Source organism: Pituophis catenifer, unplaced genomic scaffold (genome assembly GCF_029215685.1).
Source record: "Pituophis catenifer annectens isolate HBS135680 unplaced genomic scaffold, rPitCat1.0.hap2 SCAF_2, whole genome shotgun sequence".
In the NCBI taxonomy this organism is placed as follows: domain Eukaryota; kingdom Metazoa; phylum Chordata; class Lepidosauria; order Squamata; family Colubridae; genus Pituophis; species Pituophis catenifer.
This window is the reverse complement of record NW_027256882.1, coordinates 159705856-159732900: the sequence shown is the minus strand read 5'-3', so window position 1 is coordinate 159732900 and position 27045 is coordinate 159705856. Positions and strand designations below refer to the sequence as shown.

Below are 27045 nucleotides of genomic sequence, written 5' to 3'. Positions count from 1 at the left end.
CTATCCCAGGTCCTAGTTAATAGGTAAATAAAATTTCCAAATATAATCTAAATATCTGGCTAACTGTGCAATCAACCATAATAATACACATTATGTCTACCAGAGTCCTTGAAATCTCTAATACAAGCAGCCTCTGTCCTTAATCTGTCTTGCATAGATCACTTCCTGAATGAACTCATCTATATATTTACATAGATATCAGAATGCATTCAGAGCTTTCTGTCAAAAGAAATGTATATATAATAATAGACTTAATTACATGAAATGTAATTAGTGGGAATTATATTTGTAAATCTGATTACATTTTGACCAGGAATTTTTTCTATATTATACCACAGGAGTGTCAAATTCAAGGCCTGCGGGCTGTATCTGGCCCACAGGGTGTTTTGATCTGGCCCATGGGGCCACCCTGGAAGCAGCGAAGGACTGGCCCGTGATGCCTCTGGCAGCAAAAATGGAGTTCAAGAGTAGGGCCCTCACTGGCTCCGTTTTTGGCTGTAACAACCTCCTGCAGCCCTCTGTGATGGCCCTCCTGCAGCCCCGGTTCCATTTTCACTGGCAGAGGGCTGCAGGAGGCCGTCGCAGCCGAAAACGGAGCCCGGAAGGGCTGTGTGCAGCCCTCTCAAGTCCCGTTTTCGCTGTCAGAGTGCTAGCAAAACAAACTACTAGCAAAAGTGGCATTTGATCACACGAGTGACATTGAGCTGGGCATGCCCCCAGCCACGCCCCCCCGCCTGCCCCCCAAGGTCAACCACAACCCTGATGCGGCCCTCAATGAAATCGAGTTTGACACCCGATATACCACAACCATCCTACTACAAAATTCTAGGTGCTCCTTAAAAGAGATAACATGGCAAGGTGGAAAATATAAATACAGGTAGCTCTTGACTTGTGACCATAATGCAAACTTTTTTTTTTTTTTTTTTGCAGCAATAGTTAAGCCAATCTCCATGGTTGTTAAATGAACACAGCAGTTGTTCAGCAAACCCATTGTTAGCTATGGGGTGCTTTACTGACAACCAAAAGTAAATGGTAAAGTAAATCGCAGTCCTGTGATCAAATGACCATGGACACTGCAAATAGTCATAAATGCAGTCTGGTTGCCAAGAGTCCAAAATATGGTCTGCAGTGGATCAGCCATCGGAACTTCAGAACAGGGATATAAAGTATCTTTTGGGACAGTCAATAAACGACCAGTTGTAAGTTGAGGACTACCTGGTAATGGTGTTTTTCCCCTTGTACTTTCTAGTGCAATGAATCCCTCCCCATTCCGTTCATGTCGGAGGCACCCTTCAAGGTGCTGGAAGGCTTAGGCAGTGACATCACCATTGCTTGGGGGATGCCCATGGGGGCTCCTTTCATGTCCCCGTCAAGGAGCTGGAGCAAGTGATGGGAGTCGCCCCACCATGCTGCAGCATTTGACTCTTGAACACGGGCTTGCTAACCTCCAACCCAGCATCCTAACCATGTCAGCCACCATGCTCTGAGTGCAATGAATGAAGAGTAAAAATTCCTTTAGGTTTTTCAACTATCTTGCCTAGCATACAGCTGTGACTTCCTAGTGGTCTCTTGTCCAAATATTAATTGCTTAATACTTGAGTCCAAGGAAAATCAATTAGATGTTGACATCTGCTGAGGTTTTATAATGATCACTTAAGCCAAATACTGTAACACGTAATACTATAATGTATTCCTTAGTTAGGTTACAGTGCAGTGCACACTTATTGTCATACAAAACTGAGCCAGTGGGGTCTAACTTCTAAGTAATTTGTTTAGGTTTATGCTATGAGCCAGAATCTGCAGTAAAAATTAGAGTGGATCAATGTGTTTGGGGGAGATCTTATCTACTTGTTTGTTTTATCTTAAAGTGAGGAAAATGTTTTAAATCTTCCCTCAGTAAAAGCTATTAAGGTGACATACAGCAAAATATAAAACATTTCTTTAAAAAAATCAATGAAAAATCAATAGGGAACAGGCTAACAATTCTAATAAAGTAAAAAATGTCTTCTCCAGATAATCCTAGAATCGTATCATGCATGCTATTTTGAGGAGGATATTCCATCTATGAGTAACAGAAAAAAACCCTCCTCTTTTAACTAGACCTATATACTTTAAATATCTGAAGGTGTCAGAGAAGTGAACAGAACATTTCCATGGTGAACAGAATGTTTCTATGATAAACAGAACATTTGGGCACATGAATCTTGAATTTTATAGTTCAGCACCAGTGCTTGAAACGGTGGTGTAAACTAGACTGAAAGTCAATGGCATTGATGAAAAACTGGTGAAAGAACTCCATACTGTATACTTACTCCTATGTAACTGCTACAGTAAATTGTACTGCAATATGCTTCAAAAGCTGCTCTATGTGTAATACATTACAGAAATCTAATTTCATTCCTCAGAAAAACAAATTGCATATTATTATTACTTTTTTTTTTAATGAAAAGCTCATGCCACAGTTTTTTTTTACCAACATCAAATCATGGCTATTCAAACTTCATTTTGTTAGTGTGGATCCCTGAAACAAACACTTCTGGGGTTTTGAGCATTGAGTGAAGCTGGGGTTGGACAAATTTACAGCACTGGGGCTTTGTAAAACTCAGTACAGCCATCTGGTGGAGGAGAGAAGCCAAGGAGGGTAGAAAACATCAATTGGGTTTTGGAAAAGAAATGTAAAGCTTTGAAGAATGAATATGAAGGGCTGCTTGGACTGAAAAGCTGATCATTGTTCTCAGGGTAAGTACTTTGCAAGAAAATATTGCAAGTAACCAGAAACCTTGGAATAAGTCTGCCTACCTCTAGGAATCAGTCAAGAGCATGGAGAACCTTTCAGCTATGATAAAATCAGTGAGGTTAGCCTTTAAAGTAACTATCATTATTAGCTAAGCCTGATGCTAAAACAGCAGTGTGAGAAAGCATGCTTTTGATGTTAAAGAACAGTACTCTCTAGTGCAAATTAAAAGCTTTCTGGCTTAATTAAACTTGAAACCTATGTGCAAGGTCTTCCATTGATCTCATATGCATAGATTTGGACATGTATGCAGTTCTTCAACTGGGAAAGTAACTCCTGAGAATTTCCTATTTGATTTTTATCTCCCTGAGAATTGTTGTTTTGCAAAAAAAGAGAACCAAATTGATTTGTATTGATCAATATATGAAAATAGCTTCTTAATGTATAATGTATTGCCAACGGGCCATACAGGGTTGATATATGATTCCTTATTGGTTTTAGAGTCAATATAACACTAAGATCTACTTTTTACATCATAATAAGCCATAATGTGATTTGCTAGATTTTGGCTTAGCACAATATAAGAAATCTACCACTGTGGCTCATTCAGCAAACTGGGATTAAATTAAATAAAATCTCAGGGGAATGTGCTGATTTGCACTTGTAATTTTGGCCTACTAAAGGATATCCTAGCCCAGTGATGGTTAACCTTTTTGGCACTGAGTGTTGAAACTGGAACATGCGCACGCCGGAACCCAGAAGAGAACAGCTGTCCAGTGCGCATGCGCGATGGACTAGCTGGCCGGTGTGCATGTGTGCAATGGAATCCAGAAGAGCAGCTGGCAATGTCGCACATACCCACAGAGAAGGCTCTGGGTGCCACCTCTGGTACGTGTGCCATAGGTTTGCCATTACAGTCCTAGCCTGACTACCTTCATAAGTGCTGGACTGCAACTACAACTAATTATCCATAATTGACATAAGTAATAGGAGTTGCAATGTAACATACTGTAACCTGAAGGTGCCAGGTAAAAGAAGGCTAGTCTGCTGTAATATAGATAATTGTGCAGTATTTTGGAAGTAAAGTATTTTCTGAGGACTTTCCAAGTTTCATTGCAACCAAACTGCTGTCAAATGAATTATGCAGTTACTTTTTGGAAGGTAGTCCTCGACTTAGGACCAGTGATGGGATTCAGCCAGTTCACACAGGTTCAATTGAACCGATACCTAATTTTTTGCTGAGTTCGGCGAACTGGTTAGACATATTCCGGAAAATCTGTGTTTTTCAGAACATGTCTGATTTTCATTCAACTTCCTTCTAGGCAGGGGAAAAAGAAAACCCTCCCTAAAAGTCCAAGAGAGGAGTGGCAGAAACCTTTACTCAGGCGAACACTGTCTCAAGCAGCGAGGAAGGGCCTGCGCATAAGGCAGCAGCCCAGGGCCAAAGCACCAACAGAGCACCAGAGGGTGGGGGAGGGTACTGAAGCGAGTGGACAGTACCTGACTGCATCCTGCCTGCAGTGCCCATGCTGACTGCTTCTTCCCGGGCAGAGCTGGAATTCTGCTGCGTTTAAGTGTGTTTAAGTGCCGGTAGATGCCGGCCTTCCCTCCGGCGGACCTGGGCAGCTGCTGGAGAGAAACAGGCCTGTTTCAGCACCTGGCACCCAGATGCCCTCGCTTCCCCTAAGCATTTCTTTCCCTACTTGATTTCCAGCTCCATCATGTTTCTCTGTCGCGTTTCTTGCCATTGTGATCTTTTTTTTCGCAAGAAGTTCAAATTGATTGGTTGAACTTTTTTTTTTTTAGTCTCACAAACTTTTATTTCTCTGCACACAACGGCAAGAAATGTGACGGAGAAATGCGACGGAGCTGGAAATCAGGTAGACAAATAAATGCTTGGGGGAAGCGAGGGCATCTGGATGGTGGTGGGTGGGGCAAGCGGCGCGGCGCTGCAATGGAGAAAAAGGAAATGGAATAGCTGGTGCAAGAAGGAGGAAGCCACATTCCGTCTTTCTTCCCCCTGCTCCCCCACTTCTCCATTGCAGCACAGTGGCCAGGATCCACTTTGATAGCGGGGGGAGAAGGAAATTTAACAACCACTTCGCCCAGGGTCAGGTTGGCCATTGCAGGAGGCTTGTATCGCATGTGCGGCGAAGCTGGGGGATGGGCCACGCCTCCCACATCAGCCAACCTAATCCTGGGCAAACCAGTTGTTAAATTATTTGAATCCCACCACTATTTAGGACCAATCATTTAGCAACCGTTCGCAGTTAAAACAGCAGTGAAAAAAGTGACTTGCAATCTGTCCTTGCATTTATGACTGTCACAACATTCCCATGGTCATGTGATTAAAATTTGCATGCCTTGTACAGTTGCCGCATTTGGGGAATCGTGATCATCATTTGTTACTTTCCCAGATGGCTTCCGACAAGCAAAGTCAATGGGGAAACTGGATTTGTTTAATGATTCACTTAACAACTTCAGTGCTTCACTTAACAACCATGGCAAAAAAGGCTGCAAAATTGGGCATGACTTACTTAAGCTTGCTTAGCAGTGAAAATTCTGATTACAATTGTAGTCATAAATCGAGTAAATGTATGAATGGTGCCTGTATTTTCATTTGACTGAGATCTTGCAGCATACAGAATTAGAAAGGAGGGGATGTTTGATTGTTCCTTGCCATGTCTGACAAGCAGTTTAGGATGCAACTTTCTCACGTTTATTTGGAATCAGATTTACTGAATGTAGTGAAACTGCTTCTAGAGCAAATATGCAAAGAAATATAAAATATTTATGAAATTAAACACTCGTCTTTGTCACACTCATTTTGTATGCTGTGGCATTTAGGATTACATATTTTGAATGTATTTTTTGTTTGTTCAAAGTCAATTTATATAAACAAACCCATTTATTTAAAATTGCTCTAGTACAAATATTGCACTAAAATGAACTTCATTGATATTTGGCTAGAAGCAGTTTTTCTTAGGAACACTTTGTAAATGAGAGATTGGGAAGATGTTTAACAGATCAAGAAGACAAAATGTAACATTTTAATTTAAAATTTTAATTTAACTTAGTGACTGGAAAAGGATCTTTTCTGTAGTGACATTCTAATTTTGGAGCATCTCTTTGGATATCATTCAGTGCTTCGGAGGATCTTACACATTTTTAAGGCTTTATTTCTCTTAGTTGTGGTGGCGTAGTGCTTAGAATGCAGTACTGCAGGCTAACTCTGTCCACTGCCAGGAGTTTGATCCTGACTGGCTCAAGGTTGACTCAATCTTCTATCCTTCTGAGGTCAGTAAAATGAGGACACAGATTGTTGGGGGCAATATCCTGACATTTGTAAACCACTCAGGGCTGTAAAGCACTGTGAAGTGGTATATAAGTTGAAGTGCTATTTATAAGTGTATTTTATTTTATTTGGCAATTAAACTTGACCAAACATGAACCACAAATATTAAGGCCTACCTTGTGGCAGTAAAAGCGATGAAGCAGCAATACGTCTTTGATCTTATTGGGTCCTCAGATAGCCAACCGGCAGCCTTGTTTAAGGTGACCTGCATTCTCCTAGGGAAAGAGATCTGTCTACAAGGCCAGGTGGAAGAATTTGCACATCATCTGTTGGGACAAAATCATTTACAATCATTCCAAGTTGGATGCCAATTTTGGTCCATGTCCAGGGAAGATGCTGAGATACAGTCTTGATTGGTTATCTGGGAACAGATTGATCCTGTTGGACCTTAGGAAGTGGACCAAGGGTGCTTAGAACAGTGAGCCTAGCCACCTGCTCCTTAGATCCATGCCCTCATGCTAGTTAAGGCTGCCCAAAGGGTGCTGTGTGATTGGATCTTGTGATGGTTAATTCTTCCTTGAAAGAGAGGATTGGAACAAAGCATCATTGGTTTGCTCCCCTCCTCAAGCCATCACTGAATCCTACTACACTGGACAATTTTTGTCCAGTATTGTGGAGAAGGTGGTTGCAAAGCATCTTTAGAGCCCTGGATGAAGCAGATTATCTCGACTCCTTTCAGTCGGGATTTAGGCCTTGACTTGAGATACACTTGGGAAATTTTGGCCTCAATTGTGGTTTTACGTCAAGGACTACCTGTACTATAATGGGACTGTACAAAGGGCTGCCCTTAAAGGCTATTTGAAAGCTTCAGCTGGTGCAAAATGTGGATGCACAGATATGCATGTCCTTAAGAGGGCACACAATGGGATGCAGTGGCTCAGTGGGTAAGATGCTGAGCTTGTCGAGCAGGTCAGCGGTTCAGCGGTTCGAATCCCTAGTGCTGCATAACAGGGTGAGCTCCTGTTACTTGTCCCAGCTTCTGCCAACCTAGCAGTTCGAAAGCACGTAAAAAATGAAAGTAGAAAAATAGGGACCACCTTTGGTGGGAAGGTAACAGCGCTCCATGCGCCTTTGGCGTTTAGTCATGCCGACCACATGACCACGGAGATGTCTTCGGACAGCACTGGCTCTTTGGCTTTGAAATGGAGATGAGCACCATCCCCTAGAGTCGGGAACGACTAACTCATATGTGTGAGGGGATCTTTACCTTTACCTTAAGAGGGCACACATGATACATGGCACACATCAGTTCCTCAGTTTGCTTCCAGGTGCAATTCAAGGTGCTGTTTTTGACCTCATGGGGGCAGAGTATTTGAGGGACCATCTTTTCCCAATTGCATATACCTGTCCCTCCAAGTCAGGCAGGAAGGGTATGCTGTAAGGTTAGCTCATCTCTGAAAACCTTGAGAAAGGTCTTTTAAAACTGATTTTTTTTTGGGGGGGGGTTGTCTGCAAGATGGCTGCATATTAAGTGATGTTTGTTCTTTTTTTTATCTCCGGTTTTATGTTTAACTGCTTCCTTTATCTGTTTATTTGTTTTTAGGTTGTTATGGAGTTAACAGTTTTGCTGTATACGGCCCGGAGTCGTGTGTTTGTGAGATGGGCGGCTATATAAATATACTAAATAAACATATGAATGTAATTGTGTAAACATGAAAGGATAGGTAACAACTCGTAAGGCTATATGTTTTTTCCGCTCTCGGCACAGAACACGTAGAACATCTCCCTCAACTCCCTTCCTCCGCCCACTGCCTACAGAGCGCCACGCCCCCTCGCCTCCGTGGCCACACCCCTTGACACAGCCGGTCGGGTTTTTTTTTTTTTTCCCCTGTTCCGTTCCTCGCGGCAGCGCTGCGGCGTGACGTCACACGCTGTAACGTAACCCCTTTCATCAGGGCTGCAGCGACAACAACAAGGAAGTGGTTGAGCGAAGAGGGTCGCCGCCGTTGCTAAACGCTAACGAGTCGCCTGAACCTTTCGTAGTCGGGTGGACCGTCGTTCTCGTCCGTTCGTCTGCAGCGCCGCCATCATGAACAGCAAAGGCAAGAGGCTGATTTCCTCCTCCTCCTCCTTCCTCTCCTCCCCCCCCCCACCAACAACCCCACCCAACCGCCTCACCTTTAGCAGGGTCGCTGCTCCTTTAAGGCTACCGCCGCAGTGTTGTTATGTGCGGGCCTAGTCCATGACTGGCGGCAGGCCTGACCAATAGGAAGCCGGGCGAAGTCGGGGTGGGGGTTTGGAAGGCAATGGGGGAAGGGCTCAGGTTAGGTGGCTATGACGTAACCTTCCTTGGCAGGTTGTTAACCCTTTGGCTGCTGCCACCGGAACGGGTGTTCGTGGGCCGAAAGAGCCCTCCTTTCCTTGGATTTCCAGATGTTCGCCGGAAACACGCGAGTCCGGAGGGGCACCGGAGGGTGAAAGGTTTTTTTAATGGGGGCACCGTTTCTCTGGGGATGGAGCCCCCAGTGCCACATGCACGTGAAAACACTGACATTTGGGAGAAGGGTAGAAATTGGTCGCCTGGGGCTGGGGGTGGGTTGGTGGATGGGGAAGATCGCAGCTTTGACAAGTAGAAAATCCCTTTGGAGTCGATCGTTTGGTGGGAGCTCCCCTTTTGGCACCAGACAGCAATGGGCAGGCATGGGGCCTAATACTGCTGTGCCTCTTTTGCCCCTTAGTTCTGAAAAGGATTTAGATGCCAAAAGTTCTTCTGCGGTTCCAGAACTGACAGTCAACCATTCTTCTTCTCCTTCATGCACGATCCCTGATGTTACATGGGATGCTTTGAAATTGACACACGTGCCCAGGGGCCAAGGGGGCATCATTTGCTCCCTATCAAAAAGTGGCCCTGTCTGATAACATTCCTTATTTCCTTTGCAAATTTAAATGAAGAGGCTGGAATGGGGAAAATTGTGTTTGATCCTCAGGGAGGGGTTTTTGACACCGGAGTGTGCCCTCTGCCATTAAGAGTAAAATGGGAAAGGAATGAACAATGAGCCACAGAATGCAGAAGCAAGTCGCAAAATTGCGGGAAGGGTTCACATTCGTTTCTTCTTTTGCACCTTATCAGGTGTTGCCCTGCATTTAATTCATTGCTTCCTGGAGGAGAGGTGTAATTTGGTTGCACCTTGGCAGGTCCTAAAAGGAAGGAATACAAATCACAGGATCATCCCTGGATAGTTGGGGGCATGTAGTGGGTTGGTTAAAATAGTACGCCGATAGTCTGGTCCTTTTCAGGAAGCAAACCTGGCCAGATTTAGGGTTGCATTTGAACTGGTGGTATACCCAAGCTTACAGTTTTACTTCTCATGAATTTTTTTTTAAAAAAAGAAGAACTGATTTGGTAGGTTTCATAGTCCAAACATTGCTCTAAATGGGATAGCCTACATCTGTTTAAATCCAGCACATTCCAAAATGAAATGTGTACAGTTTTCTTAAAATGTGCAATGTGGCAGTATAAGCTATCGAGAATAAAAGTACAAAACATCGATTAAAAAAATTCTGAGTAATCTTAAAGCATTATGGCCTCTTGAGTTGCTCAGAATATGAACTATCTGGATTTAAGTGACTCTTGAGTCACAAAGCTTATTAAATAGTCCCTAGTAAAAGGGGTTACCCCAACTGAATTCATTTAGCTTATACATTTATAAATGGTTATAAATTGATGGTATTAACTGTGTATGTCCTTATTTCTCATTGCTTCCTATGACTTTTTTCAATACATTATTGCTTAATGGCTACCTACCTACCGAATATCAGTTCAACTCTTTTAAGCCACAAAACAGTCTTGACTGCTTGAGCATACCATCCAAATGAAAGCTATATGCTCAGGGATGGGCAACCTAATGAGTGAGCCTACATAAAATTTCAAGTATAGGAAACTGGAGAGTAATGTCTAGTTTCTTGTAAAATCTAGCTCCTTATAGCTGAATTCGGCCTATGGTTTCTTTGATTGTGTTTGTGGCAGGCCAGAATGAGGCATTTTAACAGTTTAACTGCTTTTGCAACAGCAAAAGATAGCTAGTTTATTTGGGGGCGGGGTTGAGGGGTAGAACCAATGGTGAAATCCAGCTGGATCTATCCGGCTCGTATGAATCGGTAGCGCCAGTGGCGGCAGGCTCTGCCCAGCCACTGAGACGTCATTACGTCCCGTTTTTTATCCACTGCGCATGCACACTCCCATTCCCAAACTGGTAGTGAAGGTAAGTGGATTTCACCGCTGGGTAGAACCCTAAAATCTGGGTAAAGGTGCTATATGTGCAGTGCTGTATATATTGGAAGAAATACCCATGCACCCTTACAACTATCAAGCAAGCAACCCACCCATTGGTTTTGCTTGCTTGTTAGTTAAATCAATGGGTTTAAAATAGATTTGGTATCCAATGGCGAGAATGGTTAAGCAATTAATTTCTTGTTGACTTCTGAAAAATATTTATGGTGCCCATGAGATGGCACTGTCCATTTAAAAATACAATTGTAAAAATACAATTATTGACTACCTTTGTTCTTAGTGGGAAAGCTGGTTTGAATGATATCACCTGGATCTCATCTAAGGAATTTTACATATTAAAGAACAAAAACACCTGTTTGGCTCTTTTGCTGTTTAGATATTGTTTTTTGAAACTTTTTCTTTCTTTCAGATAAAGCTTGCAAAGGAGGGATTTTTCTTTATTTCATACACTTCCAGGTCCTTTTACAGGAAAGACAATTGTGCTGACATTGATTAATTTCTTCTCTTAGGTCAATACCCTACACAGCCTTCCTATCCAGTTCAATCTCCTGGTAATCCGTCTGTGTTTCCACAGACCATACCACTTCCTCAGGCTCCACCTTATTCCGATGCCCCTCCTGCCTACTCAGAAGTATGTACTCCAATCACTTTCTGTTGTAAGAATTAAGATAAGACTTTCTGGATCAGATCAAAAACATTTTTTCACTTACTAAAATAACACCTGTGATTGATAATTGATGAATCAGATAGATTACTACCATACCAGCTGATTTAGGGACAAGAATTTTCTCTAGAAGGTTTCCAATTATTTTGGAGGTAGTTTTGCCAAATGTTTACAATGTTTGAGTTATGATTTCATCATATGTAAATTATAGATCTGCCTGAGCATTATAAGCCAGGGTCAGCATGATGATCAAGATACCCATTGATGCCAAAAGCAGAAGTATGTAACTTCAGCTTTAGTTGAATATAAATGAAAAGAACATTTTATACTGAACCTCTTTCCACTTTTCAAACTGCAGCATCTGGCACTTAAGATTAAGTGTGGTCTTTGCTTCAGATACTCTTTTAAGTCGAAAGTTTTACAAGGCAAAGGACAAATGAGAGAAATTTATAAAATTTGTATGTTCTATTGTGAACTTCCCAGAAACATCTAGCCAGCTGGTCTACATTTATTTATTTATGGAAGCTTATTTCTATTATCAGTGGCAAAACATCTTCCTAAGTAGAACCAGAACTTTGAGAACAAAAATTTCTGAGTATATAGCCACAAGGAATTCTTTATGTGTGCTTTCTTCCTCAGCTGTACCGCCCAAGTTTTGTACATCCTGGAGCTGCTACTGTACCTACCATGTCTGCAGCTTATCCTGGTGCTTCACTGTACCTTCCTATGGCTCAATCTGTAGCTATGGGTCCAATGGGCTCTTCAGTTCCAGTGGCTTTTTATCCTGTTGGCCCTGTCTATCCTCCTGGATCTGCTGTACTCGTGGAAGGTGGCTTTGATGCTGGAGCAAGGTTTGCAACTAGTGCTCCTGGCAATATCCCTGTAAGTAGGCACAGAATATTGTATTTGCTATCTGTGATAGAGAATTATGAAAGTAGTTCCCCTCCCTGCCTTTCATGGTAATAATGGTATATTACCACCTATGTGCAATTACCAAGATGCAAATGAAATCATCCCCCCCCCCCATATTTCACAATTATAAATGCAAAGTACCTGCAAGGATTTTCAGCCTCAGGTATTAATGTGATGTAAACTGTGGGATAAGGCAGGGAAAAGGCCCGCAGGGTTCCAGTGTCACTTATACTTTTATCTCCGTAGACATTAGTGAAAATGATAATAACATAAATAAATTTCCTTGAGCTCAAGGTGACACTGGAGCTTTTCTAAGGATGCTGTGATCTTCTTACAGTGATTTCATCTTTATTGAGGAATTACCCCTCTGAAAGGATAGCCTGCTTGATTTGCAAGCCTAACTTATCTACAGAATTGTCAGGGAGGTGGTTTAAAAAAAAATCCTAGTCTGCTATAGTTTAGTCACCCAACCATACAGTTTGGGGTAAAAAAAAATTAGTTAGTGTAACTTGTGCATCCTGGAAGCTATGCAAGAAGCTTGCTAAGACCAATTTTTGCAGCCCAGCCTGGCAGCCTCTGTTGAGTCTGTGGTCTGCACTTTGTTAGCCTTGTCATACAGCATCCCTCTAATACGTTGCTGTTGTTCTCTTTCAGCCTCCTCCTCCTGGCTGTCCTCCCAATGCAGCCCAGCTGGCTGTCATGCAGGGTGCCAATGTGCTAGTGACGCAACGGAAGGGCAACTTCTTCATGGGGGGCTCCGATGGTGGCTACACCATCTGGTGAAAGAAGGGGGGGGCTACATTGGTGTAAAGGAACGACATCACATACTGTCAGCACTTCTCACAATGTAACCGCTTTAGTCGTATTAACCTGGAGTTGCAATTTAGACACATGATGATGCGGGGTGTCTTCCTGGTGCCCTGACCCTTCAGGCACTTTTTCTTTAAAAAAAAAAAAAAAGCAAATTTTAAAATACAAAACCATGCAATGGTAGGAGTGCCTCTCTTAAACCTTGGGGGTTAAATTGTGAAATGAATGTGAGCTAAGCTATCCCTCAGATTTCCCTTTAGTTCCACCAGAGAGTGCTTTTCACTGCAGCTCTCTTTCTCTGTGTCTGGCTTTTATTAATCAATTATATATAAAAAATGGGGTTGGGGTTGGGGATGAGAAATAGTTGGGGGAGGGAGGAATGGAAGTTGGAAGAAAACTCGCTTCCACGTATCAAACGTACCAAGCTTGCAGATCAGATATACCTGTTGCCAATGACTAGGACTAAGACCCATCTTTCCTTTTCCTTAGAATCAATGGTGCTGAGGAGAAAGATAGTCAGACATAATGTTTTTTTTGGGGGGGGGGCATCTGTGGTAGATGCCTATTGGAAGAGTATGATTGAGGGGGGGCTCAGTTTTCATTTCAGAACCCCTCGGTTGGTTCCTTCTACTCACCTTTGCTCTCTGTTCCTTTGCTAGGAAAGTATGCAGCTAGAGCGATGTCCCAGGATGTCCTTTTTTATATATTCTTAAGTGATCTTGGACTCCTTTGCACATTAAAAATCTAACTGAAGCCATGTTTTGGTGCCAGAAATACAACATTTCATTAAATGCTTCCTGTATGTTTCAACAAACAAAACAAAAGAGCTTAAAATGAAACCATTTTTTTAAAAAGGGTGTGGGGGAGGGAAGCAACCCAGTGTCGTAATAACAAAAACTCTTTAAGTGGAATGTTATTCAGGCTAGAGAGACAAAAAAAAAAAAATGTCTGGTAGATGTCAATCAGTGTGCAAGTTTGCTGGATTGATGGGGTTTTTTTGTTTTTGTTTTTTTAGACGCAAACATTTAAAAAAGTGACTTGGGTACAATGAAGTCTTATTAGGATTAAGAAGAATATTTCAGGGATCCTCAATCTTTTGTTGTTGTTGTTGCTTTTGTTTTTATGAATTAAAAAAATTATCAGATTTGGTGAATATATTTTATCTTAATTTTCTGTGTGTTGTATGTGTCATGGTCATCCATACAGCTGACTGTTAATGGAAGGTTGGGATTCTAGGTCTCTCTGTAAACACTGTGGTGCACTTAACTTGTGGACTTTTTATACTAAAAACAAGTAGAATAAAGGCTATTTTGAAAATTTGAATAAAGTGACAAAGTTGAATTTAGCCTCTTAAATTCCTGTCCATTATAATGCTGAAAGTTTTAAAATTGATTTTGCCTTCGTATCTGTTCCTTTGTTCACTGTGCTGTCAGTGTGAAAAAATAGAAGTTATATGATATAGGGGATGATATAAATATGGAACACATTTACCGCTACATAATAATGTTAAGTATGTCATTAGGAAGCCAGTTAGTATGCTTTTTGAAAAAAAAAAATAATACAAAGCCAGTTAATATCTTCCCCTTCCCTGAAACTGCTATTAGTCCCAGAAAAGAATTGTCATTAGCAGCCATGCATGCTTTCTTTTCTCAGATGACAGCAGTGTAGAAAGGATTATTTTCTTTGGGACTGAGTCATGGGAGAGAAAGAGTTAAAACTTTTCCTTTCCATATGCCACAGTTCCAATGGAAATCTTCCTCCTGCTTCTGCTGTTAATAAGAATACAGTAAACCAATATGCTTCTAGAAGTGTTTAGAACTGTCTTTAGTCCTGAATGCACTGATATGGAAGTAAATATAATATTTCACTTTTTTCCAAGTATTTTAAAAGATAGCAATCTATTCCCCCTCTGCTTCTGTCAAGAGCTGCTAACATATATTCTTCCTCTTGTTTTCTCAGCCTACTGCAATATTTGCCCTCATGCAATGCATTACCCTACAAATTATTTCATTATTATTCCTCTTGATATATTGGAAGTTTAGGTATTTCCATTTAGACTGTAAAGCACGTGCTTGAAACTATGAATGCGGATGTTTCTTCACAGAACCAAAGGTTTGATATGCACAGACACTACATTGCGGGATTAGAATGAATAAAAAAGCCATTAAGGTACTTGTTAGAAATATTCATATTAAGAAGGTTTAGAAAAAATAACATTTTTCGGAGCTTTGGAGTTGGTTTGCTTAACTGAAAGCAACACCCATAGAGAGTTGCTCGTGACATTAGAAGTTCCTAATGCCTCACTTCCATGTGTGAAGGCTTGTAACAACTAAAAAGTAGTTTTGCATGTTAAAATATATTTTTGGTTTGAAATGGGTTTTATTTTTTTGCTTTACAGATGGGTAAGATGTGAAAATAGATAGCTGTCATTTGGGTCAATCCTCACCCCGGTGTTTTCTTTCCTATACCAGATAGCAAACTATCTGGGGTAAAGAGGTGCCTATCTGCCTATTCTAATTGTAGATAATTAGAATTGGACAGAGTGATGACTACTCTGCATTTTAAGGGTTGCATCACTGCAATCCATAAATAACTTGTGTGTTGCCACCAAGGTGTAGAACTCTTTGTTCATTACTCTGTTTAAGCCAGAGTTCCCCAAGTATATAAACAAAACTTACTAATACAGCTTTAATTCCTTGAGTAAAAGAATGACAAACCTAAAACTTTTGTTTATTTAAGTTAGGACAGTCTAAAACATGGCAGCAGTCCGGTATCTTCTATATGAAGTACTCTTCTTTTTCACGTTTATAGGGGAAGTCTTCCATTTGGACTGATCCCTCTGGATCTGCTTCAGGTTGTTCATAAGTGTGATAGTTGCCTTTATTCTTGTACAGATAAATAACGATTATCACAACGACTGAAAGGAGAGTGAGAAAAACCACGGCAATAACAGCTTGAAACAAAATAGAGAAAAGAAACTGTTTAGAGCAGATCGTTTTTGAGCAGATCTAACAGACCAAACAATTGTTAGTCTGAGAACAAGTTTCTATCTTACTTGCTTGTTTCTCTGTAGCACAGACCTCCCTCCCTTCCCTTTCCCATTTCATCTACCATTATATTTGTTGCCAGAAAAGTAACATTTGAAAGCAAAAACATAGAGTTCATTTAGGGGAGCTAATGTTAATAGTGGTTAGAACTATAGCAATTTGGGGACCCCAAAGCCTTTTAGGCTGAGTACCTTTCTACTTATGACTCTAAACGGTAGAACAAGATTAAAAGAATTGAAGCAAAACAGCACTGAGCGATGAGGAATTTATGGAGGGAGGAACCTGGAGCCTATTCCTTACATTTTATTTATAATTAAAAGTAATTGAGGTTTATGCTTTAGAGTATAAATAAGCTTCTACATTAGATCTGCCTTTCTCAAGCTCAGCAACTTTAAGCTATGTGAACTTCAACTCCCAGAATTCCCCATGCTTTAACAAATGTATGCAAGATTTTAGACAACATGGGAATCTGATCAAAATCCTGCACATGTCTTGTGATCTACCATTGAGCTCCCACTGAAGGAGCGGACCCACAGCGAATGGATCTTCATCAACAATCTTGTTTTTATGTTCTTGCACCAACATCACCTTTGCCTACTAAGTCCTGCCAAGTCATATTCTTCCTGAATCTGCAAGCCTTCATTTTTCAGATTCATTTATGGAAAGGTGGTATAGTTTCCATAACAATACAAATGCTGAAATTGATTCTGGTCCTTTTAAGAATTACAGCCCCGATCGACAAGAGAGTTAACTTCCTATCCTTTCATGGGATGATAACGTAGCTCCTTCAGAGGTTATATGGAGAGCAGCAGAACAGGCTTCTAATGTGCCCCGTCCCCTGAATGAATTCTCTGCCCAGAGCTGTATGCCTGATCCTCTACAAGCAGGCAGTATAGATAATACGTTAAATACAATAATACGGCTTGAAAACAGTCAAGATTTCAGCACTGGGGTAAAGAAGAAAGGGCTTTCGCATAATAGCTCCCTGGACTAGACAAGCAATTTTGTTCCCCTCTAGAACTGCTTAACCATTTCTTTTAAGTTAAAATAGGCAACCCATACACAAGAGGCAGAAGCCTGTCTTTGAAAAGGGAAGTTGGAGGATTTAAGGGGAAAAAAAAAAACATAGAGCAAGGTTGGAAATGGCCATTGCTCCTGGGATCATTACCTCCAAAGCCACTACCAAAAAGGAATGGTCTAACACCTTGCATATCAGGAAAGTGGGTAGTCTTAGCTAACCTCAAGGGATAAACGAGACCAGCATCACACTCTTGTTCTAGGATGCCCAAAAGTGTACACGCTGTGCATGAATGAGTACATGCGTGCATATACAATACTAATAAAAGTGCAGCTATTGGCTGAAAAAAATATCTGCCCTTGTGTCAAAGATATGCAGGTCTGATCGGGGATTACCTCCTAATACGTAGGATACACTGGCACTTTTACCACCCGCCATCTATGCTGCTGGCTTTACCATTAGTGCTTTGGGGCTATGTTGGAGTGCACCCCATAGTTAGCCTTGGAAAGATAATGGCTATTACCTCCTATAACAGCCATATTGGCATCCTCTTGGGACGCAGGAGTGTTCATCTTCTTCATGAACGGACTGGTCAGCATCCCTTCATGGAGGAAAAAAGAGGGAGACGTCAATATAGCAGCAGATGGTGCACTTGATTTGAACCAGGAAGTCCAGATTCAAATTCCTTTCTATCATGAAAATGGAAGAGGGGAAAGATGACCTCGCAACAGGCTCCCCCCCACCCCTTTCAGGCTAACCTACTTCCCAGAGCTATACTGACAAGAAGAGCAGGAAGGCGCAATGATTTCCTTGGAGAAGGAATGAGAATATGTAAGGTATGCTAATCCATATACTACATCTTCCAGAAGTAGGCATGCATGCACCCTGCACACACACACACACACACACACGTTTTTTCCTACAGGGAAAAAAGTGTACGCTAAATAAGATGAAATGTTGAGGCATAATATGCAGCAACAATTGCAAAGAGAGAGCTTAAAATAATTAAAGGTAAAGATAAAGGTTCCCCTTGCACATATGTGCTAGTCGTTCCCGACTCTAGGGAGTGATGCTCATCTCCGTTTCAAAGTCTCCGTAGTCATGTGGCCGGCATGACTAAACGCCGAAGGCACATGGAGTGCTGTTACCTTCCCACCAATTTGGTCCCTATTTTTCTACTTTCATTTTTTACGTGCTTTTGAACTGCTAGGCTGGCAGAAGCTGGGACAAGTAACGGGAGCTCATCCCGTTACACAGCACTAGGGATTCAAACTGCTGAACCGCCGACCTTTTGATCGACAAGCTCAGCGTCTTAGCCACTGAGCCACTGCGTCCCTCTTTAAAATGATTAGGGACAAGTAATTTTGGTGAAATAACTGGCCAAACTGCAAGGGGAAGAAAAGTGCCATTGAAGCTGCTGGAAGAGTTGCTCAATAAAAGCCTTCAACCTTTGGCTCCAGTTACAAAGCAGAAACAGGTCTGTTCTGTAGTGTTTCAGGGCTTAGGTAATCAGGCTTACTCAGTGAATATCTAATAATGTACAACAGTGGCAGTGCCAGCAGGAACAAATGTTCTGCCAGCAGCTCATTTCTAAAGATTTCTAAGACTTGCCAGCTATTTGGGAGCCAAACTCTTTACAAGAATGTATGACATCGAAGGATCTTATCATAAGGGCCTCTGAGCCAAACCAATGTTTTACAGGCTGCAGATAACAACCTATTCCCTCCAAACTGTGGCCAAGTCCATGGCATCCAACCATATACACACCTCACCCTTTCCCCTGCTGCAAAATTGAATTATATTTGTGAAGCATTAATTTATACCCTCTCCACCCTATCAAAATCATCAGTAGGCACAAAGGAAAACATTATGCATGACAGCAACCTATCTAATGTCTGGTTAGCTAAAATTGATGTGTGTAATTATGGCTTTTGATCCTGTCCCCTGCATTTTCGCCTTTGCAGAAACGAACACCTTTTTAACAATACACAATGTTAACTTTAGACTATGTATGTACAACATGCTAAGATGGCATTTTGATTTTTTTTTTTTTTTACTAGAACTTAAATGGTGAAATTTATATCCAATTTAAGCTGTAACCCATAGTTTATAAATCACACTGACCAAACAATACAAACAAGCAAACAAACCTCATTTTGACTTGAAGTCTGTCTTGGAAGCAGCCTTAGTTTGGCATCATATGCTAAGCAGCAATGTAGTTTGGTTTCAGCTTAGCATGTTGGGTGAACATGTTTAATTGGATCTGTTTATTTGTTGTATATTCAGTAAACAATAGTGATGCCAAAAATGGTTCAGCATGATGTAAAAACCTAGGTTGTTTAAAAAACATTTATTTCCAAATAAACAGGCTGCTCTCTCTGAAGAACTCTGAACTTTTCCTGAGACATTAGAATGATTGCAAACATGCTATGACATTACAGCCAGTTCATCCAGTAATTATTTGGAGAAAGTTAAATGGAGTCAGAGAAGAAGGAAAAAGGGGAAAAAGTAGAATGAAAAGATGTGTTCCTATGCATGCAAAGCTTACAATCTTTATTACATTTCTCTCTCTCTATGTGTGTGTGTGTGTGTGTGTGTGTGTGTGTGTGTGTGTGTGTGTGTAAAAAGAAGCAGACATACTGTGAACTCCGGACAGTAAAAACAACACAGCTGATTACAAGTGGCAAACGGCTGGAAGGGCCTATTACATGCGCAAAGGCTAAATTGATTAATGGCGTATAAAGGCAGAGATCTCTGTAATGGTAGTTTAATACTCTGACAATGTCAGCAGATGGCTGATGAAAGCTTAGTAAAATAGTAAAAAAGTTCCGGAGTTCGCAGTACGTCTGCTTCTTTTTTTACTAATATACCTGGAACTCGTATTTTTAGAATAGTTTGTAATACACACACACACACACACACACACACACACACACACACACACACACACACACACTCAGATTACTGAACTGCCCAATTCTCTCAAAGAAAGGACTTCTTATTAGCAAAGAAAGAAATTACACTAGAAATAATAGAAATGATAATTTTTGCCTGCCTTTCAAATAACTTTTGGATGCTGAAGCATACTGTGACATTTATTGCAAATTGTTATAGCTACTCGCCAAAGAAGGAACAGTGGGATGGCTACTATCTTAAGATCGTGTGCTACTTTCAACATGGATGGTGCCAGAACTGAACATAGAATGACATTCTAGTATTGTTCCAGGAATACTATGACAGAGTTCTGAGATTTGCGTGGTTGCAGTGCACAAAGAAATGAAAAACCGATGTGCTGGATAGCTATAGATTCTTCCAGTAGAATAATATCAGTGACTAGATTCGCTCACTGCAGTAAGTCAATGTTTCTCAACCTTAACACGTATGGATTTCAACTCCCAGAACTGAATGAATTGAAGTCCAGACATCTTTAAATCGATCAGATTGAGAAACCCTGCATTAAACCATTATCTGATTTACTTGGTTTCCATTTTGGCATGTTGTTCTAACACCAGTGATTTGCAAACCAACCTTTTTATGAACACAGCCTATTTTGGCTCAGTCAGGAAACCATGATTAAAAATCATGGTTCAGTACGGGGTGATAATCTAATAATTTATGTATGGATCAAGTCTAGTGGGAACAGAGGAAATGCCAACTAAATGGGCTACAGTCAATATAGAGTATGATGAGTCCTCCCTTCTCGTGGCTGTTTCAGCAGCAAAGAAACACTGCTTCCTTATGTTTTCAAAGATAAAAGAGGAAGGAAATTGACCAAAACCAAGCATTTCTATAAATATTTTTACACATAGAAACATCTACATTCTTATCATTCAGGCAAGAGGCTGGGCTCACAATTTACACTAAACAATAATGTAGCTTCCTTGATCTGGGCTTTTAATAGAAGCCATGGTGGTAACAAAATTGTGAATTAAGCCATTGTGCAAATGTTGTGAATTACATACCGGCATCATTTTGTATACTGCAAAATGTCCAGAGAATGTAATTTGTGATGTTTAGGTGCTGATATCCTGATGCAATATTGTTGCCTTCCTTCTGCCCGTATGTCCACCAATACATGTATCAAAGTCATACAGCTTGTACGCCATAGGTGGTCTATTATCGTGTCATCTATAATTGATAAATCTGAGGAATACTGCAGAGCCGAATATACCATTCTCTCTAAATACTTCAGCATTCACTTTTCTGAAATCAGATTCTGAGAATGCCAGAAGCAAACCAGTAAGCCAACATAGCAACACCCACACAGACAGACAAAACCTGGGACCTTTGGTCCAGATTGCACTGAGAGTGTTTATGGAGAAAACAGTGGTATGCCTTCCTTCTGGAGCAAAGATTTAGGACTTAAGCAAATTTAGGTGAATTGAAAAAAAGTTCCGCATATATTTATAGGATAAATCTTAGCACTCTCTGCCTACGCAACAGCAGCTGTCATTATCGAAAAAGGATTTCCATTCCAAACTTTGGTATTTATTGCTCAGTAGGGTTAACTGGGCTCAAATTCAAAGGCTTGCCATTGGAATTGGGTTTCTTTAGTTATGGGCAGGCAGACTTATGCTTTCTGATTGTGGCCTCTGTTTATCGTAATGGGACATACGCTAACCTTCTAGTATTTAATCAGTTTTTTTATCTGCATATCTTCAGAAGTCTTAGGGAATTGAATTCCAACTGAGAAAATCTGTATCTTGTTCTCTTGCACTCTGCAATATTGATATTAGTAAATCGCATAACTTTATTTGCAGTTGCAAATTTTAAAAAATCAGAGGACTATTTTACTTAACTTGCAAATGATGAAGTCAACTGTTTTGGATTTTCAAGTTATATTTTATCTTATTACTAGCTGAATACCCGTGCTCAGCTACAAAACTATATGATCGGGCTTGATAAATCGGCACTTACAGCTTGAAAATTAATGAGAAGTTACAATTGGCCTCTCCTCTCCCTTTCTCTCCCTTAGCCTAGCCCCCAGAAGCCTCCCCTATCCTATCCCCTTGTCTCCCTCAGCCTTGCCCCACAGAAGCCTCCCCTATCCTATCCCCTTGTCTCCCTCAAGAAATACTAATGATCTGATGGTCAGGAGCCTGAGTGGTGTAGGAGGCTAATGCCTCCTACTAAGGCAGCATTTAACATCCAGTTGCCTGCAATTACTGCGAGTTCAATTCTCACCAGGCTCAAGGTCGACTCAACCTTCCATCCTTTCTAAGGTGGGTAAAATGAGGACCTGGTTTGTGGGGGCAATAAGCTGACTTTGTATAAAATATACAAAAGTATGAAGGCTATTGCTTAATGCATTGTAAGCTGCCCTGAGTCTCCGGAGAAGGGCGGCATATAAAAATAAATAAAATAAAATAAAATAAAATAAAATAAAATAAAATAAAATAAAATAAAATAAAATAAAATAAAATAAAATAAAATAATAAAATAAAATAAAATAAAATAAAATAAATAAAATAAAATAAAATAAATAAATTTTGAAAAAATTCTTTCTTAGTGAGCACCTAGAAGCCAAGAGGAACATACGTGCCAAATTTCAAGTTTGTAGGCTTTATAGTTCTGGAGATTTTGTGATCGCATGAGTGGTTTTGGCTTTTATATACATAGATAAAAATAGCTCATCACACACAAAATCTACTGGAATGGAACCATGATTTGTAGCTTAGAGTTGTGTATTACAGTATGGTTTATATGCTGTATTCAACAAACCAGGTTTAAAGTCAACTATGGATTTATGTGGGCCCAACTAGATGGAAGATGTTTCCTGAGTATGTTCTCCTTTGTTTCTCTACAGTCACCTCCACCTCTTGATTTAACAGTGAAAGAAGATAACTACCTTCTCCCCTACTACCATAATTTGTTATAAAGTGGCTAAATATGTTAGATATTGTACATATACTTTTAAATCCTATCCACGGGTTCTCAACAATAAAATACTCTGAGCTGCTGAAATGAGGGAGCCTGGGGAAAAATAATTTTCCACATCCGTCATTTTGTGAGTAAGCTTATTCTCCATCCTATACAAATTAAAACAGCAAGCTTTCCTTTCTCTAAAAATCTTTTTATTTTATCATCCCCTTATTCCTGAGTGCACTTACCTGTGGCCGATGACGTTGTTGGAATAGCTGCCATGGCATCACCCTTCTTCGTTAAGTTGTTTTGACTTTTAAAATTGTAAAAAAGATTTGAAGCTGAGGAAACCAAAAGAAAGAAAACCAAACGATAATGCTGTTATCCAGATAATGCTATGAACAGAAATTTATCAGTTCATCATTAGTGCTGATCACAGTGTGCAAGATGCTATTATAACTTTTCTTTCTTTCTTTCTTTCTTTCTTTCTTTCTTTCTTTCTTTCTTTCTTTCTTTCTTTCTTTCTTTCTTTCTTTCTTCTTTTTCTTTTCTCCTCCTCCTCCTCCTCTTAAATATCAACTACAGACTGGTAACTTCAGTAATGCTGCTTGCATTTTTAAACAAGCTTACTAAAAAGTACACCCCATGGACTTTATTAGCTCCATCAGGTCAACCCTGCAGTCTTCTTGGCAACATTTTTCTTGCCAATTCCTTTCTTATGTTGGAGAGAAGCTGACTGTCTCAAAGTCACCCAGCTGGCTTTCATGCCTAAGGCAGGACTAGAACTGTTAAGTAATAGCAACTGAATTTCTAAACAGGCTTACTAAGGAGCACACCCCAAGGAGCACACCCCAAGGAGCTTACTACTCATTAAAATTTTAAACAATTATTAGCCGTGCAGTTTTTTCTGTGACTTTGACAGGTCACAGACAAAAAGGGAGGAAGGAGAGTACCGGTTAAAAGCACACACCAGCACTTCTGAATAGGGACTATAAGCAAATAAACAGTCTGTGAAGTTCTTTTAAAACTGGCAAGTTATCAGAGCAACCAGAAAGTAATCACGTCTCTGACTGCTGCATCTTGCTCTGACTGAGGTTTTTAAATTATTTTCAGAAGTAGTCTGGCATGTAATATATTTAGAGCAGGGATAATAGAACAAAGAACCCAAGGGGCTGATTATCATAAAGAGTTAATAAAGAATGGAAGAAGGAGTATTTCTAAAGCAAAAATGAAAATCAAATGTATCAACATGTACAGACTCACAGATCACGAAGAAGAATTCCGTGAGAAATGAGTGGTATAAAAAGAAATAGAAATGGGATCAGGTGAGGGAACTGCACAGTAGAAAAATGAAGAAACAGGACAGTTCTGAGATAAGACCAGGAACACCACAGCAAGAAGTCATTAGTTTAGGTAAAGGCTAAAAGGTGAAAGCTAAGAGATGAAGATCAGGATAGATGGCAAAAAGCATTTGACTCATAGAATGATAAGGATGACTACAGAAAAAAATCCAGCATCTGTTCCAAGAATTCTGCAATAGGAGGAAACAAGGGCCACATCTATTTCCAGACTTAACATTTGGAGTGGCTCACTGGGTTAGGTCACCCATATATTCAACAGGGAAAAGCGAACTAACTACAAGTGAGGATGTCATCCTTTCAAAGGTAAGTGCTTTTTTCAGGTACAGTAAAAAGGTAAAGGTGAAGGTTTCCCCTGCCAGTCGTGTCCGACTCTAGGGGGCAGCGCTCATCTCTGTTTCCTAGCCAAGAAAGCCACCATTGTCCGAAGATGTTTCTGTGGTCATGAGGCCAGCATGACTATACGCTGAAAGACAGGGAACACCGTTATCTTCCCACTGATCTTCATTTATCTACTTGCATTTGCATGCTTTCGAACAACTAGGTTAGCAGGAGCTGGGGCAGGAAAGGAAACTCACTCTATCATGTAGTACTTGGTCTCAAACTGCCAACCTTCTGGTTGACAAGCCCCACGGTTTAACCGCTTGGCCAGTGGCCATATTTTCTTGGAAAAAATAAACGACCAACCCCCAAAAGGACTCACTGAATATTTAGGGTGTGAGGAAACCTCAGTTCTGGAGACAGCTAACACAGTAGTGGGTTTTAATTTCGGCCGCTACTGGTTTGCTCATGGGCATACGCAGAGATGTCCAGGTGGGTGGGCGGAGCCTCCCGCCATTGCTGCCGCTACCAGTTTGCCCGATCTGGGGCGAACCGGTAGTAACCCACCACTGAGCTAACAAAAAGGATCTAAAAACATGTGGATTGACTATGACTGGGTTCATCTCAGACATTGAACTGGGTTACACATTTAGCCCACCATTTGAGCTCATACAATAAACTTCATGGGTTCGATTGGCTTTACAGGTTAATCCATGCATGTTTAGCCTGTTGTGCAAATGCAACCACTGCCCTAGTTAAGCGTGCTATGCGAACCCAGCCTATAATAAATGACCCAGGGAGGGCAGAAGTATGTAAGACACTGCCTAGCCCTAACCCTACCTCTAGGCCTCTGCAGGGCTATTTTGGTTCAATAGTGGCAGGATCCAGTTTGGTGGGAAGTGGGGGCAGAGAAGAGCAGGAGGGACCGTAGGAGGAAGAAGCCTCACTTACCTCCTGGTCTTGTTTCCTCTTGTCCCCAAAAACTCAGAGCTGCAGAGGGACCCTGTCAAGCCCCATCCAAGGCCTAGATTAGCCAGACAAATGTACATCAGAAGCCACACCTTCTGGTCCGGGCCTAGGAGAGAGGAGGGCAGGAAGTTAGGAACAGGAAGATTGGAGAAATTGATCATCAGGCGGCAGCTGCAAAGCCGTAAGAAGCAAACTGTGCTTGGTGTGTCATGAAAATAGCAAGACCACAAGATTTCATTGGAAGTACTGTTCTTGTAATACATCACAGGAAAGCTTGAAAGGGGAACTAGTTTGAAATGGCATCCTTTCAAAAGAAATTGTCTGTGAAATGGAATCTGGAATGGCAAGATTAGCTTCCCTCCATTAATCATTTCTCCATCTTAATTATTATTTCCATATTTCAGATGTTCGAAAGGCACCCCCAAATGTGAGTCTTAAAACTCATTACTTTTTAAAATGATATATTAGAGAGGGTGAGTGTGTGCACACGAGACATACTCCTTCCTTTTGGACATTTTATCCAGCACCAATAACCACAATGAACCCAGAATAGTTTGTGATGCTACCGTCTTAATGGGCATTTTGGCATGGAAGACCATTTTTGTTTTCTCAGATATTTTAAGTGCAGTTTAAACAACGCTGTGCTGTAAGAAGTAAATAGCCATATACCTTCTACTACTTCATTTAAGTATTACTTAATGTAATTACTTAAAATGCTTCATTTTGTTTACATTTTAGTTGTTTTATTCGTTTTGTGAAACACCCATGAGAATACGATCAAGGGATGATTTAAATATACTAATACGGTAATAAATTAATACAACATCCGCAAGTTACTTTGATGAGAAGAAAGGTTCAAAAGAATATATGAAGATATTCTCAGAATTTCTGTAGTGCCAAGAGACAAAATCGTATCCATAAACTATAAAAATGCATGCCAGTTTAATTATGCCATTGCTGATTGTAGCTAAAGAAAGCCACAAATGATCTTTTTATCTTCCTGAAGAAGGCAGCCACTGGTTCTGTGAGTTGGATCAGGATTTAAAGCTGCTCCCTTGTTTGCTGTTAACACCACTGCTCCGTTTACTCTCCAGACTGGTAAGATTTGTCATCCCTTTTTATCTAGAAAATGACATCTTCATCACCTCTGAGATCGTGTCTTATGAAGTGAATGACATAGAGAGATGGTGGACATAAAACCTTGAGAAATAAACAATCCATTAAACTCCAGTGAAAAATTAAATCTAAAGGAATCTTAAAATGGAATAATGGATTAAGTATTAATGAAAGAAAACCAAAACAAATTGGTCTATAATATTTTACAAGTTATATATAAGGCATATAATCAAGTTGTTTCATGTTGTGCAGAGAAAATGGATTCTTAGGTACAGAAATCTCGTTCACAGGAAAAATGCCCTTCCCAATTTTAGAACCGATGCCACCCTTTCACCCTCACATTATGATCACAAAATGATGGCTAATCCCAAATTTTGAGTGCAAAGATCTCTTGGCATTCTTTTAACAGCAATGGTGAATGAAAGGAAATGAGCTGCTCTTGGATTGACAGCTGATGCCATCATGGTATCTGAATTTACCAATGCATATTATGCTCATTGAATCTTCAGGCCCTTCCTTCCAAAATCAGGACATTACTAGTTGCTTTTTAAATGCATGATTGATGCCTGATGTACTTAAGTTATACTATCGCAAATACAATCCCCATCACCTAGTAAGAAATTACACTCTGGTCTGAGAAAAACCACA

At 40.6% G+C, this 27045-nt stretch overlaps 2 protein-coding genes across 2 annotated transcripts; one reads left to right on the top strand and one right to left on the bottom strand.

Moving 5' to 3' along the window:
- Positions 1-7932: 7932 nt before the first annotated feature.
- Positions 7933-12814, top strand: DAZAP2 (DAZ associated protein 2). The gene is made up of 4 exons (XM_070937899.1): positions 7933-8131; positions 10830-10951; positions 11624-11866; positions 12551-12814. Exons 1-4 carry the CDS (start codon positions 8119-8121, stop codon positions 12677-12679), a joined length of 507 nt encoding a protein of 168 aa, XP_070794000.1. The 5' UTR covers positions 7933-8118; the 3' UTR covers positions 12680-12814.
- A 2593-nt stretch (positions 12815-15407) lies between these two features.
- SMAGP (small cell adhesion glycoprotein) lies at positions 15408-25314 on the bottom strand. Its single transcript, XM_070934918.1, has 4 exons — positions 25264-25314; positions 22882-22974; positions 17295-17372; positions 15408-15659 (listed from the first exon to the last, which is right to left on the bottom strand). Exons 2-4 carry the CDS (start codon positions 22913-22915, stop codon positions 15484-15486), a joined length of 288 nt encoding a protein of 95 aa, XP_070791019.1. The 5' UTR covers positions 22916-22974; positions 25264-25314; the 3' UTR covers positions 15408-15483.
- Between the last annotated feature and the right edge of the window lie 1731 nt (positions 25315-27045).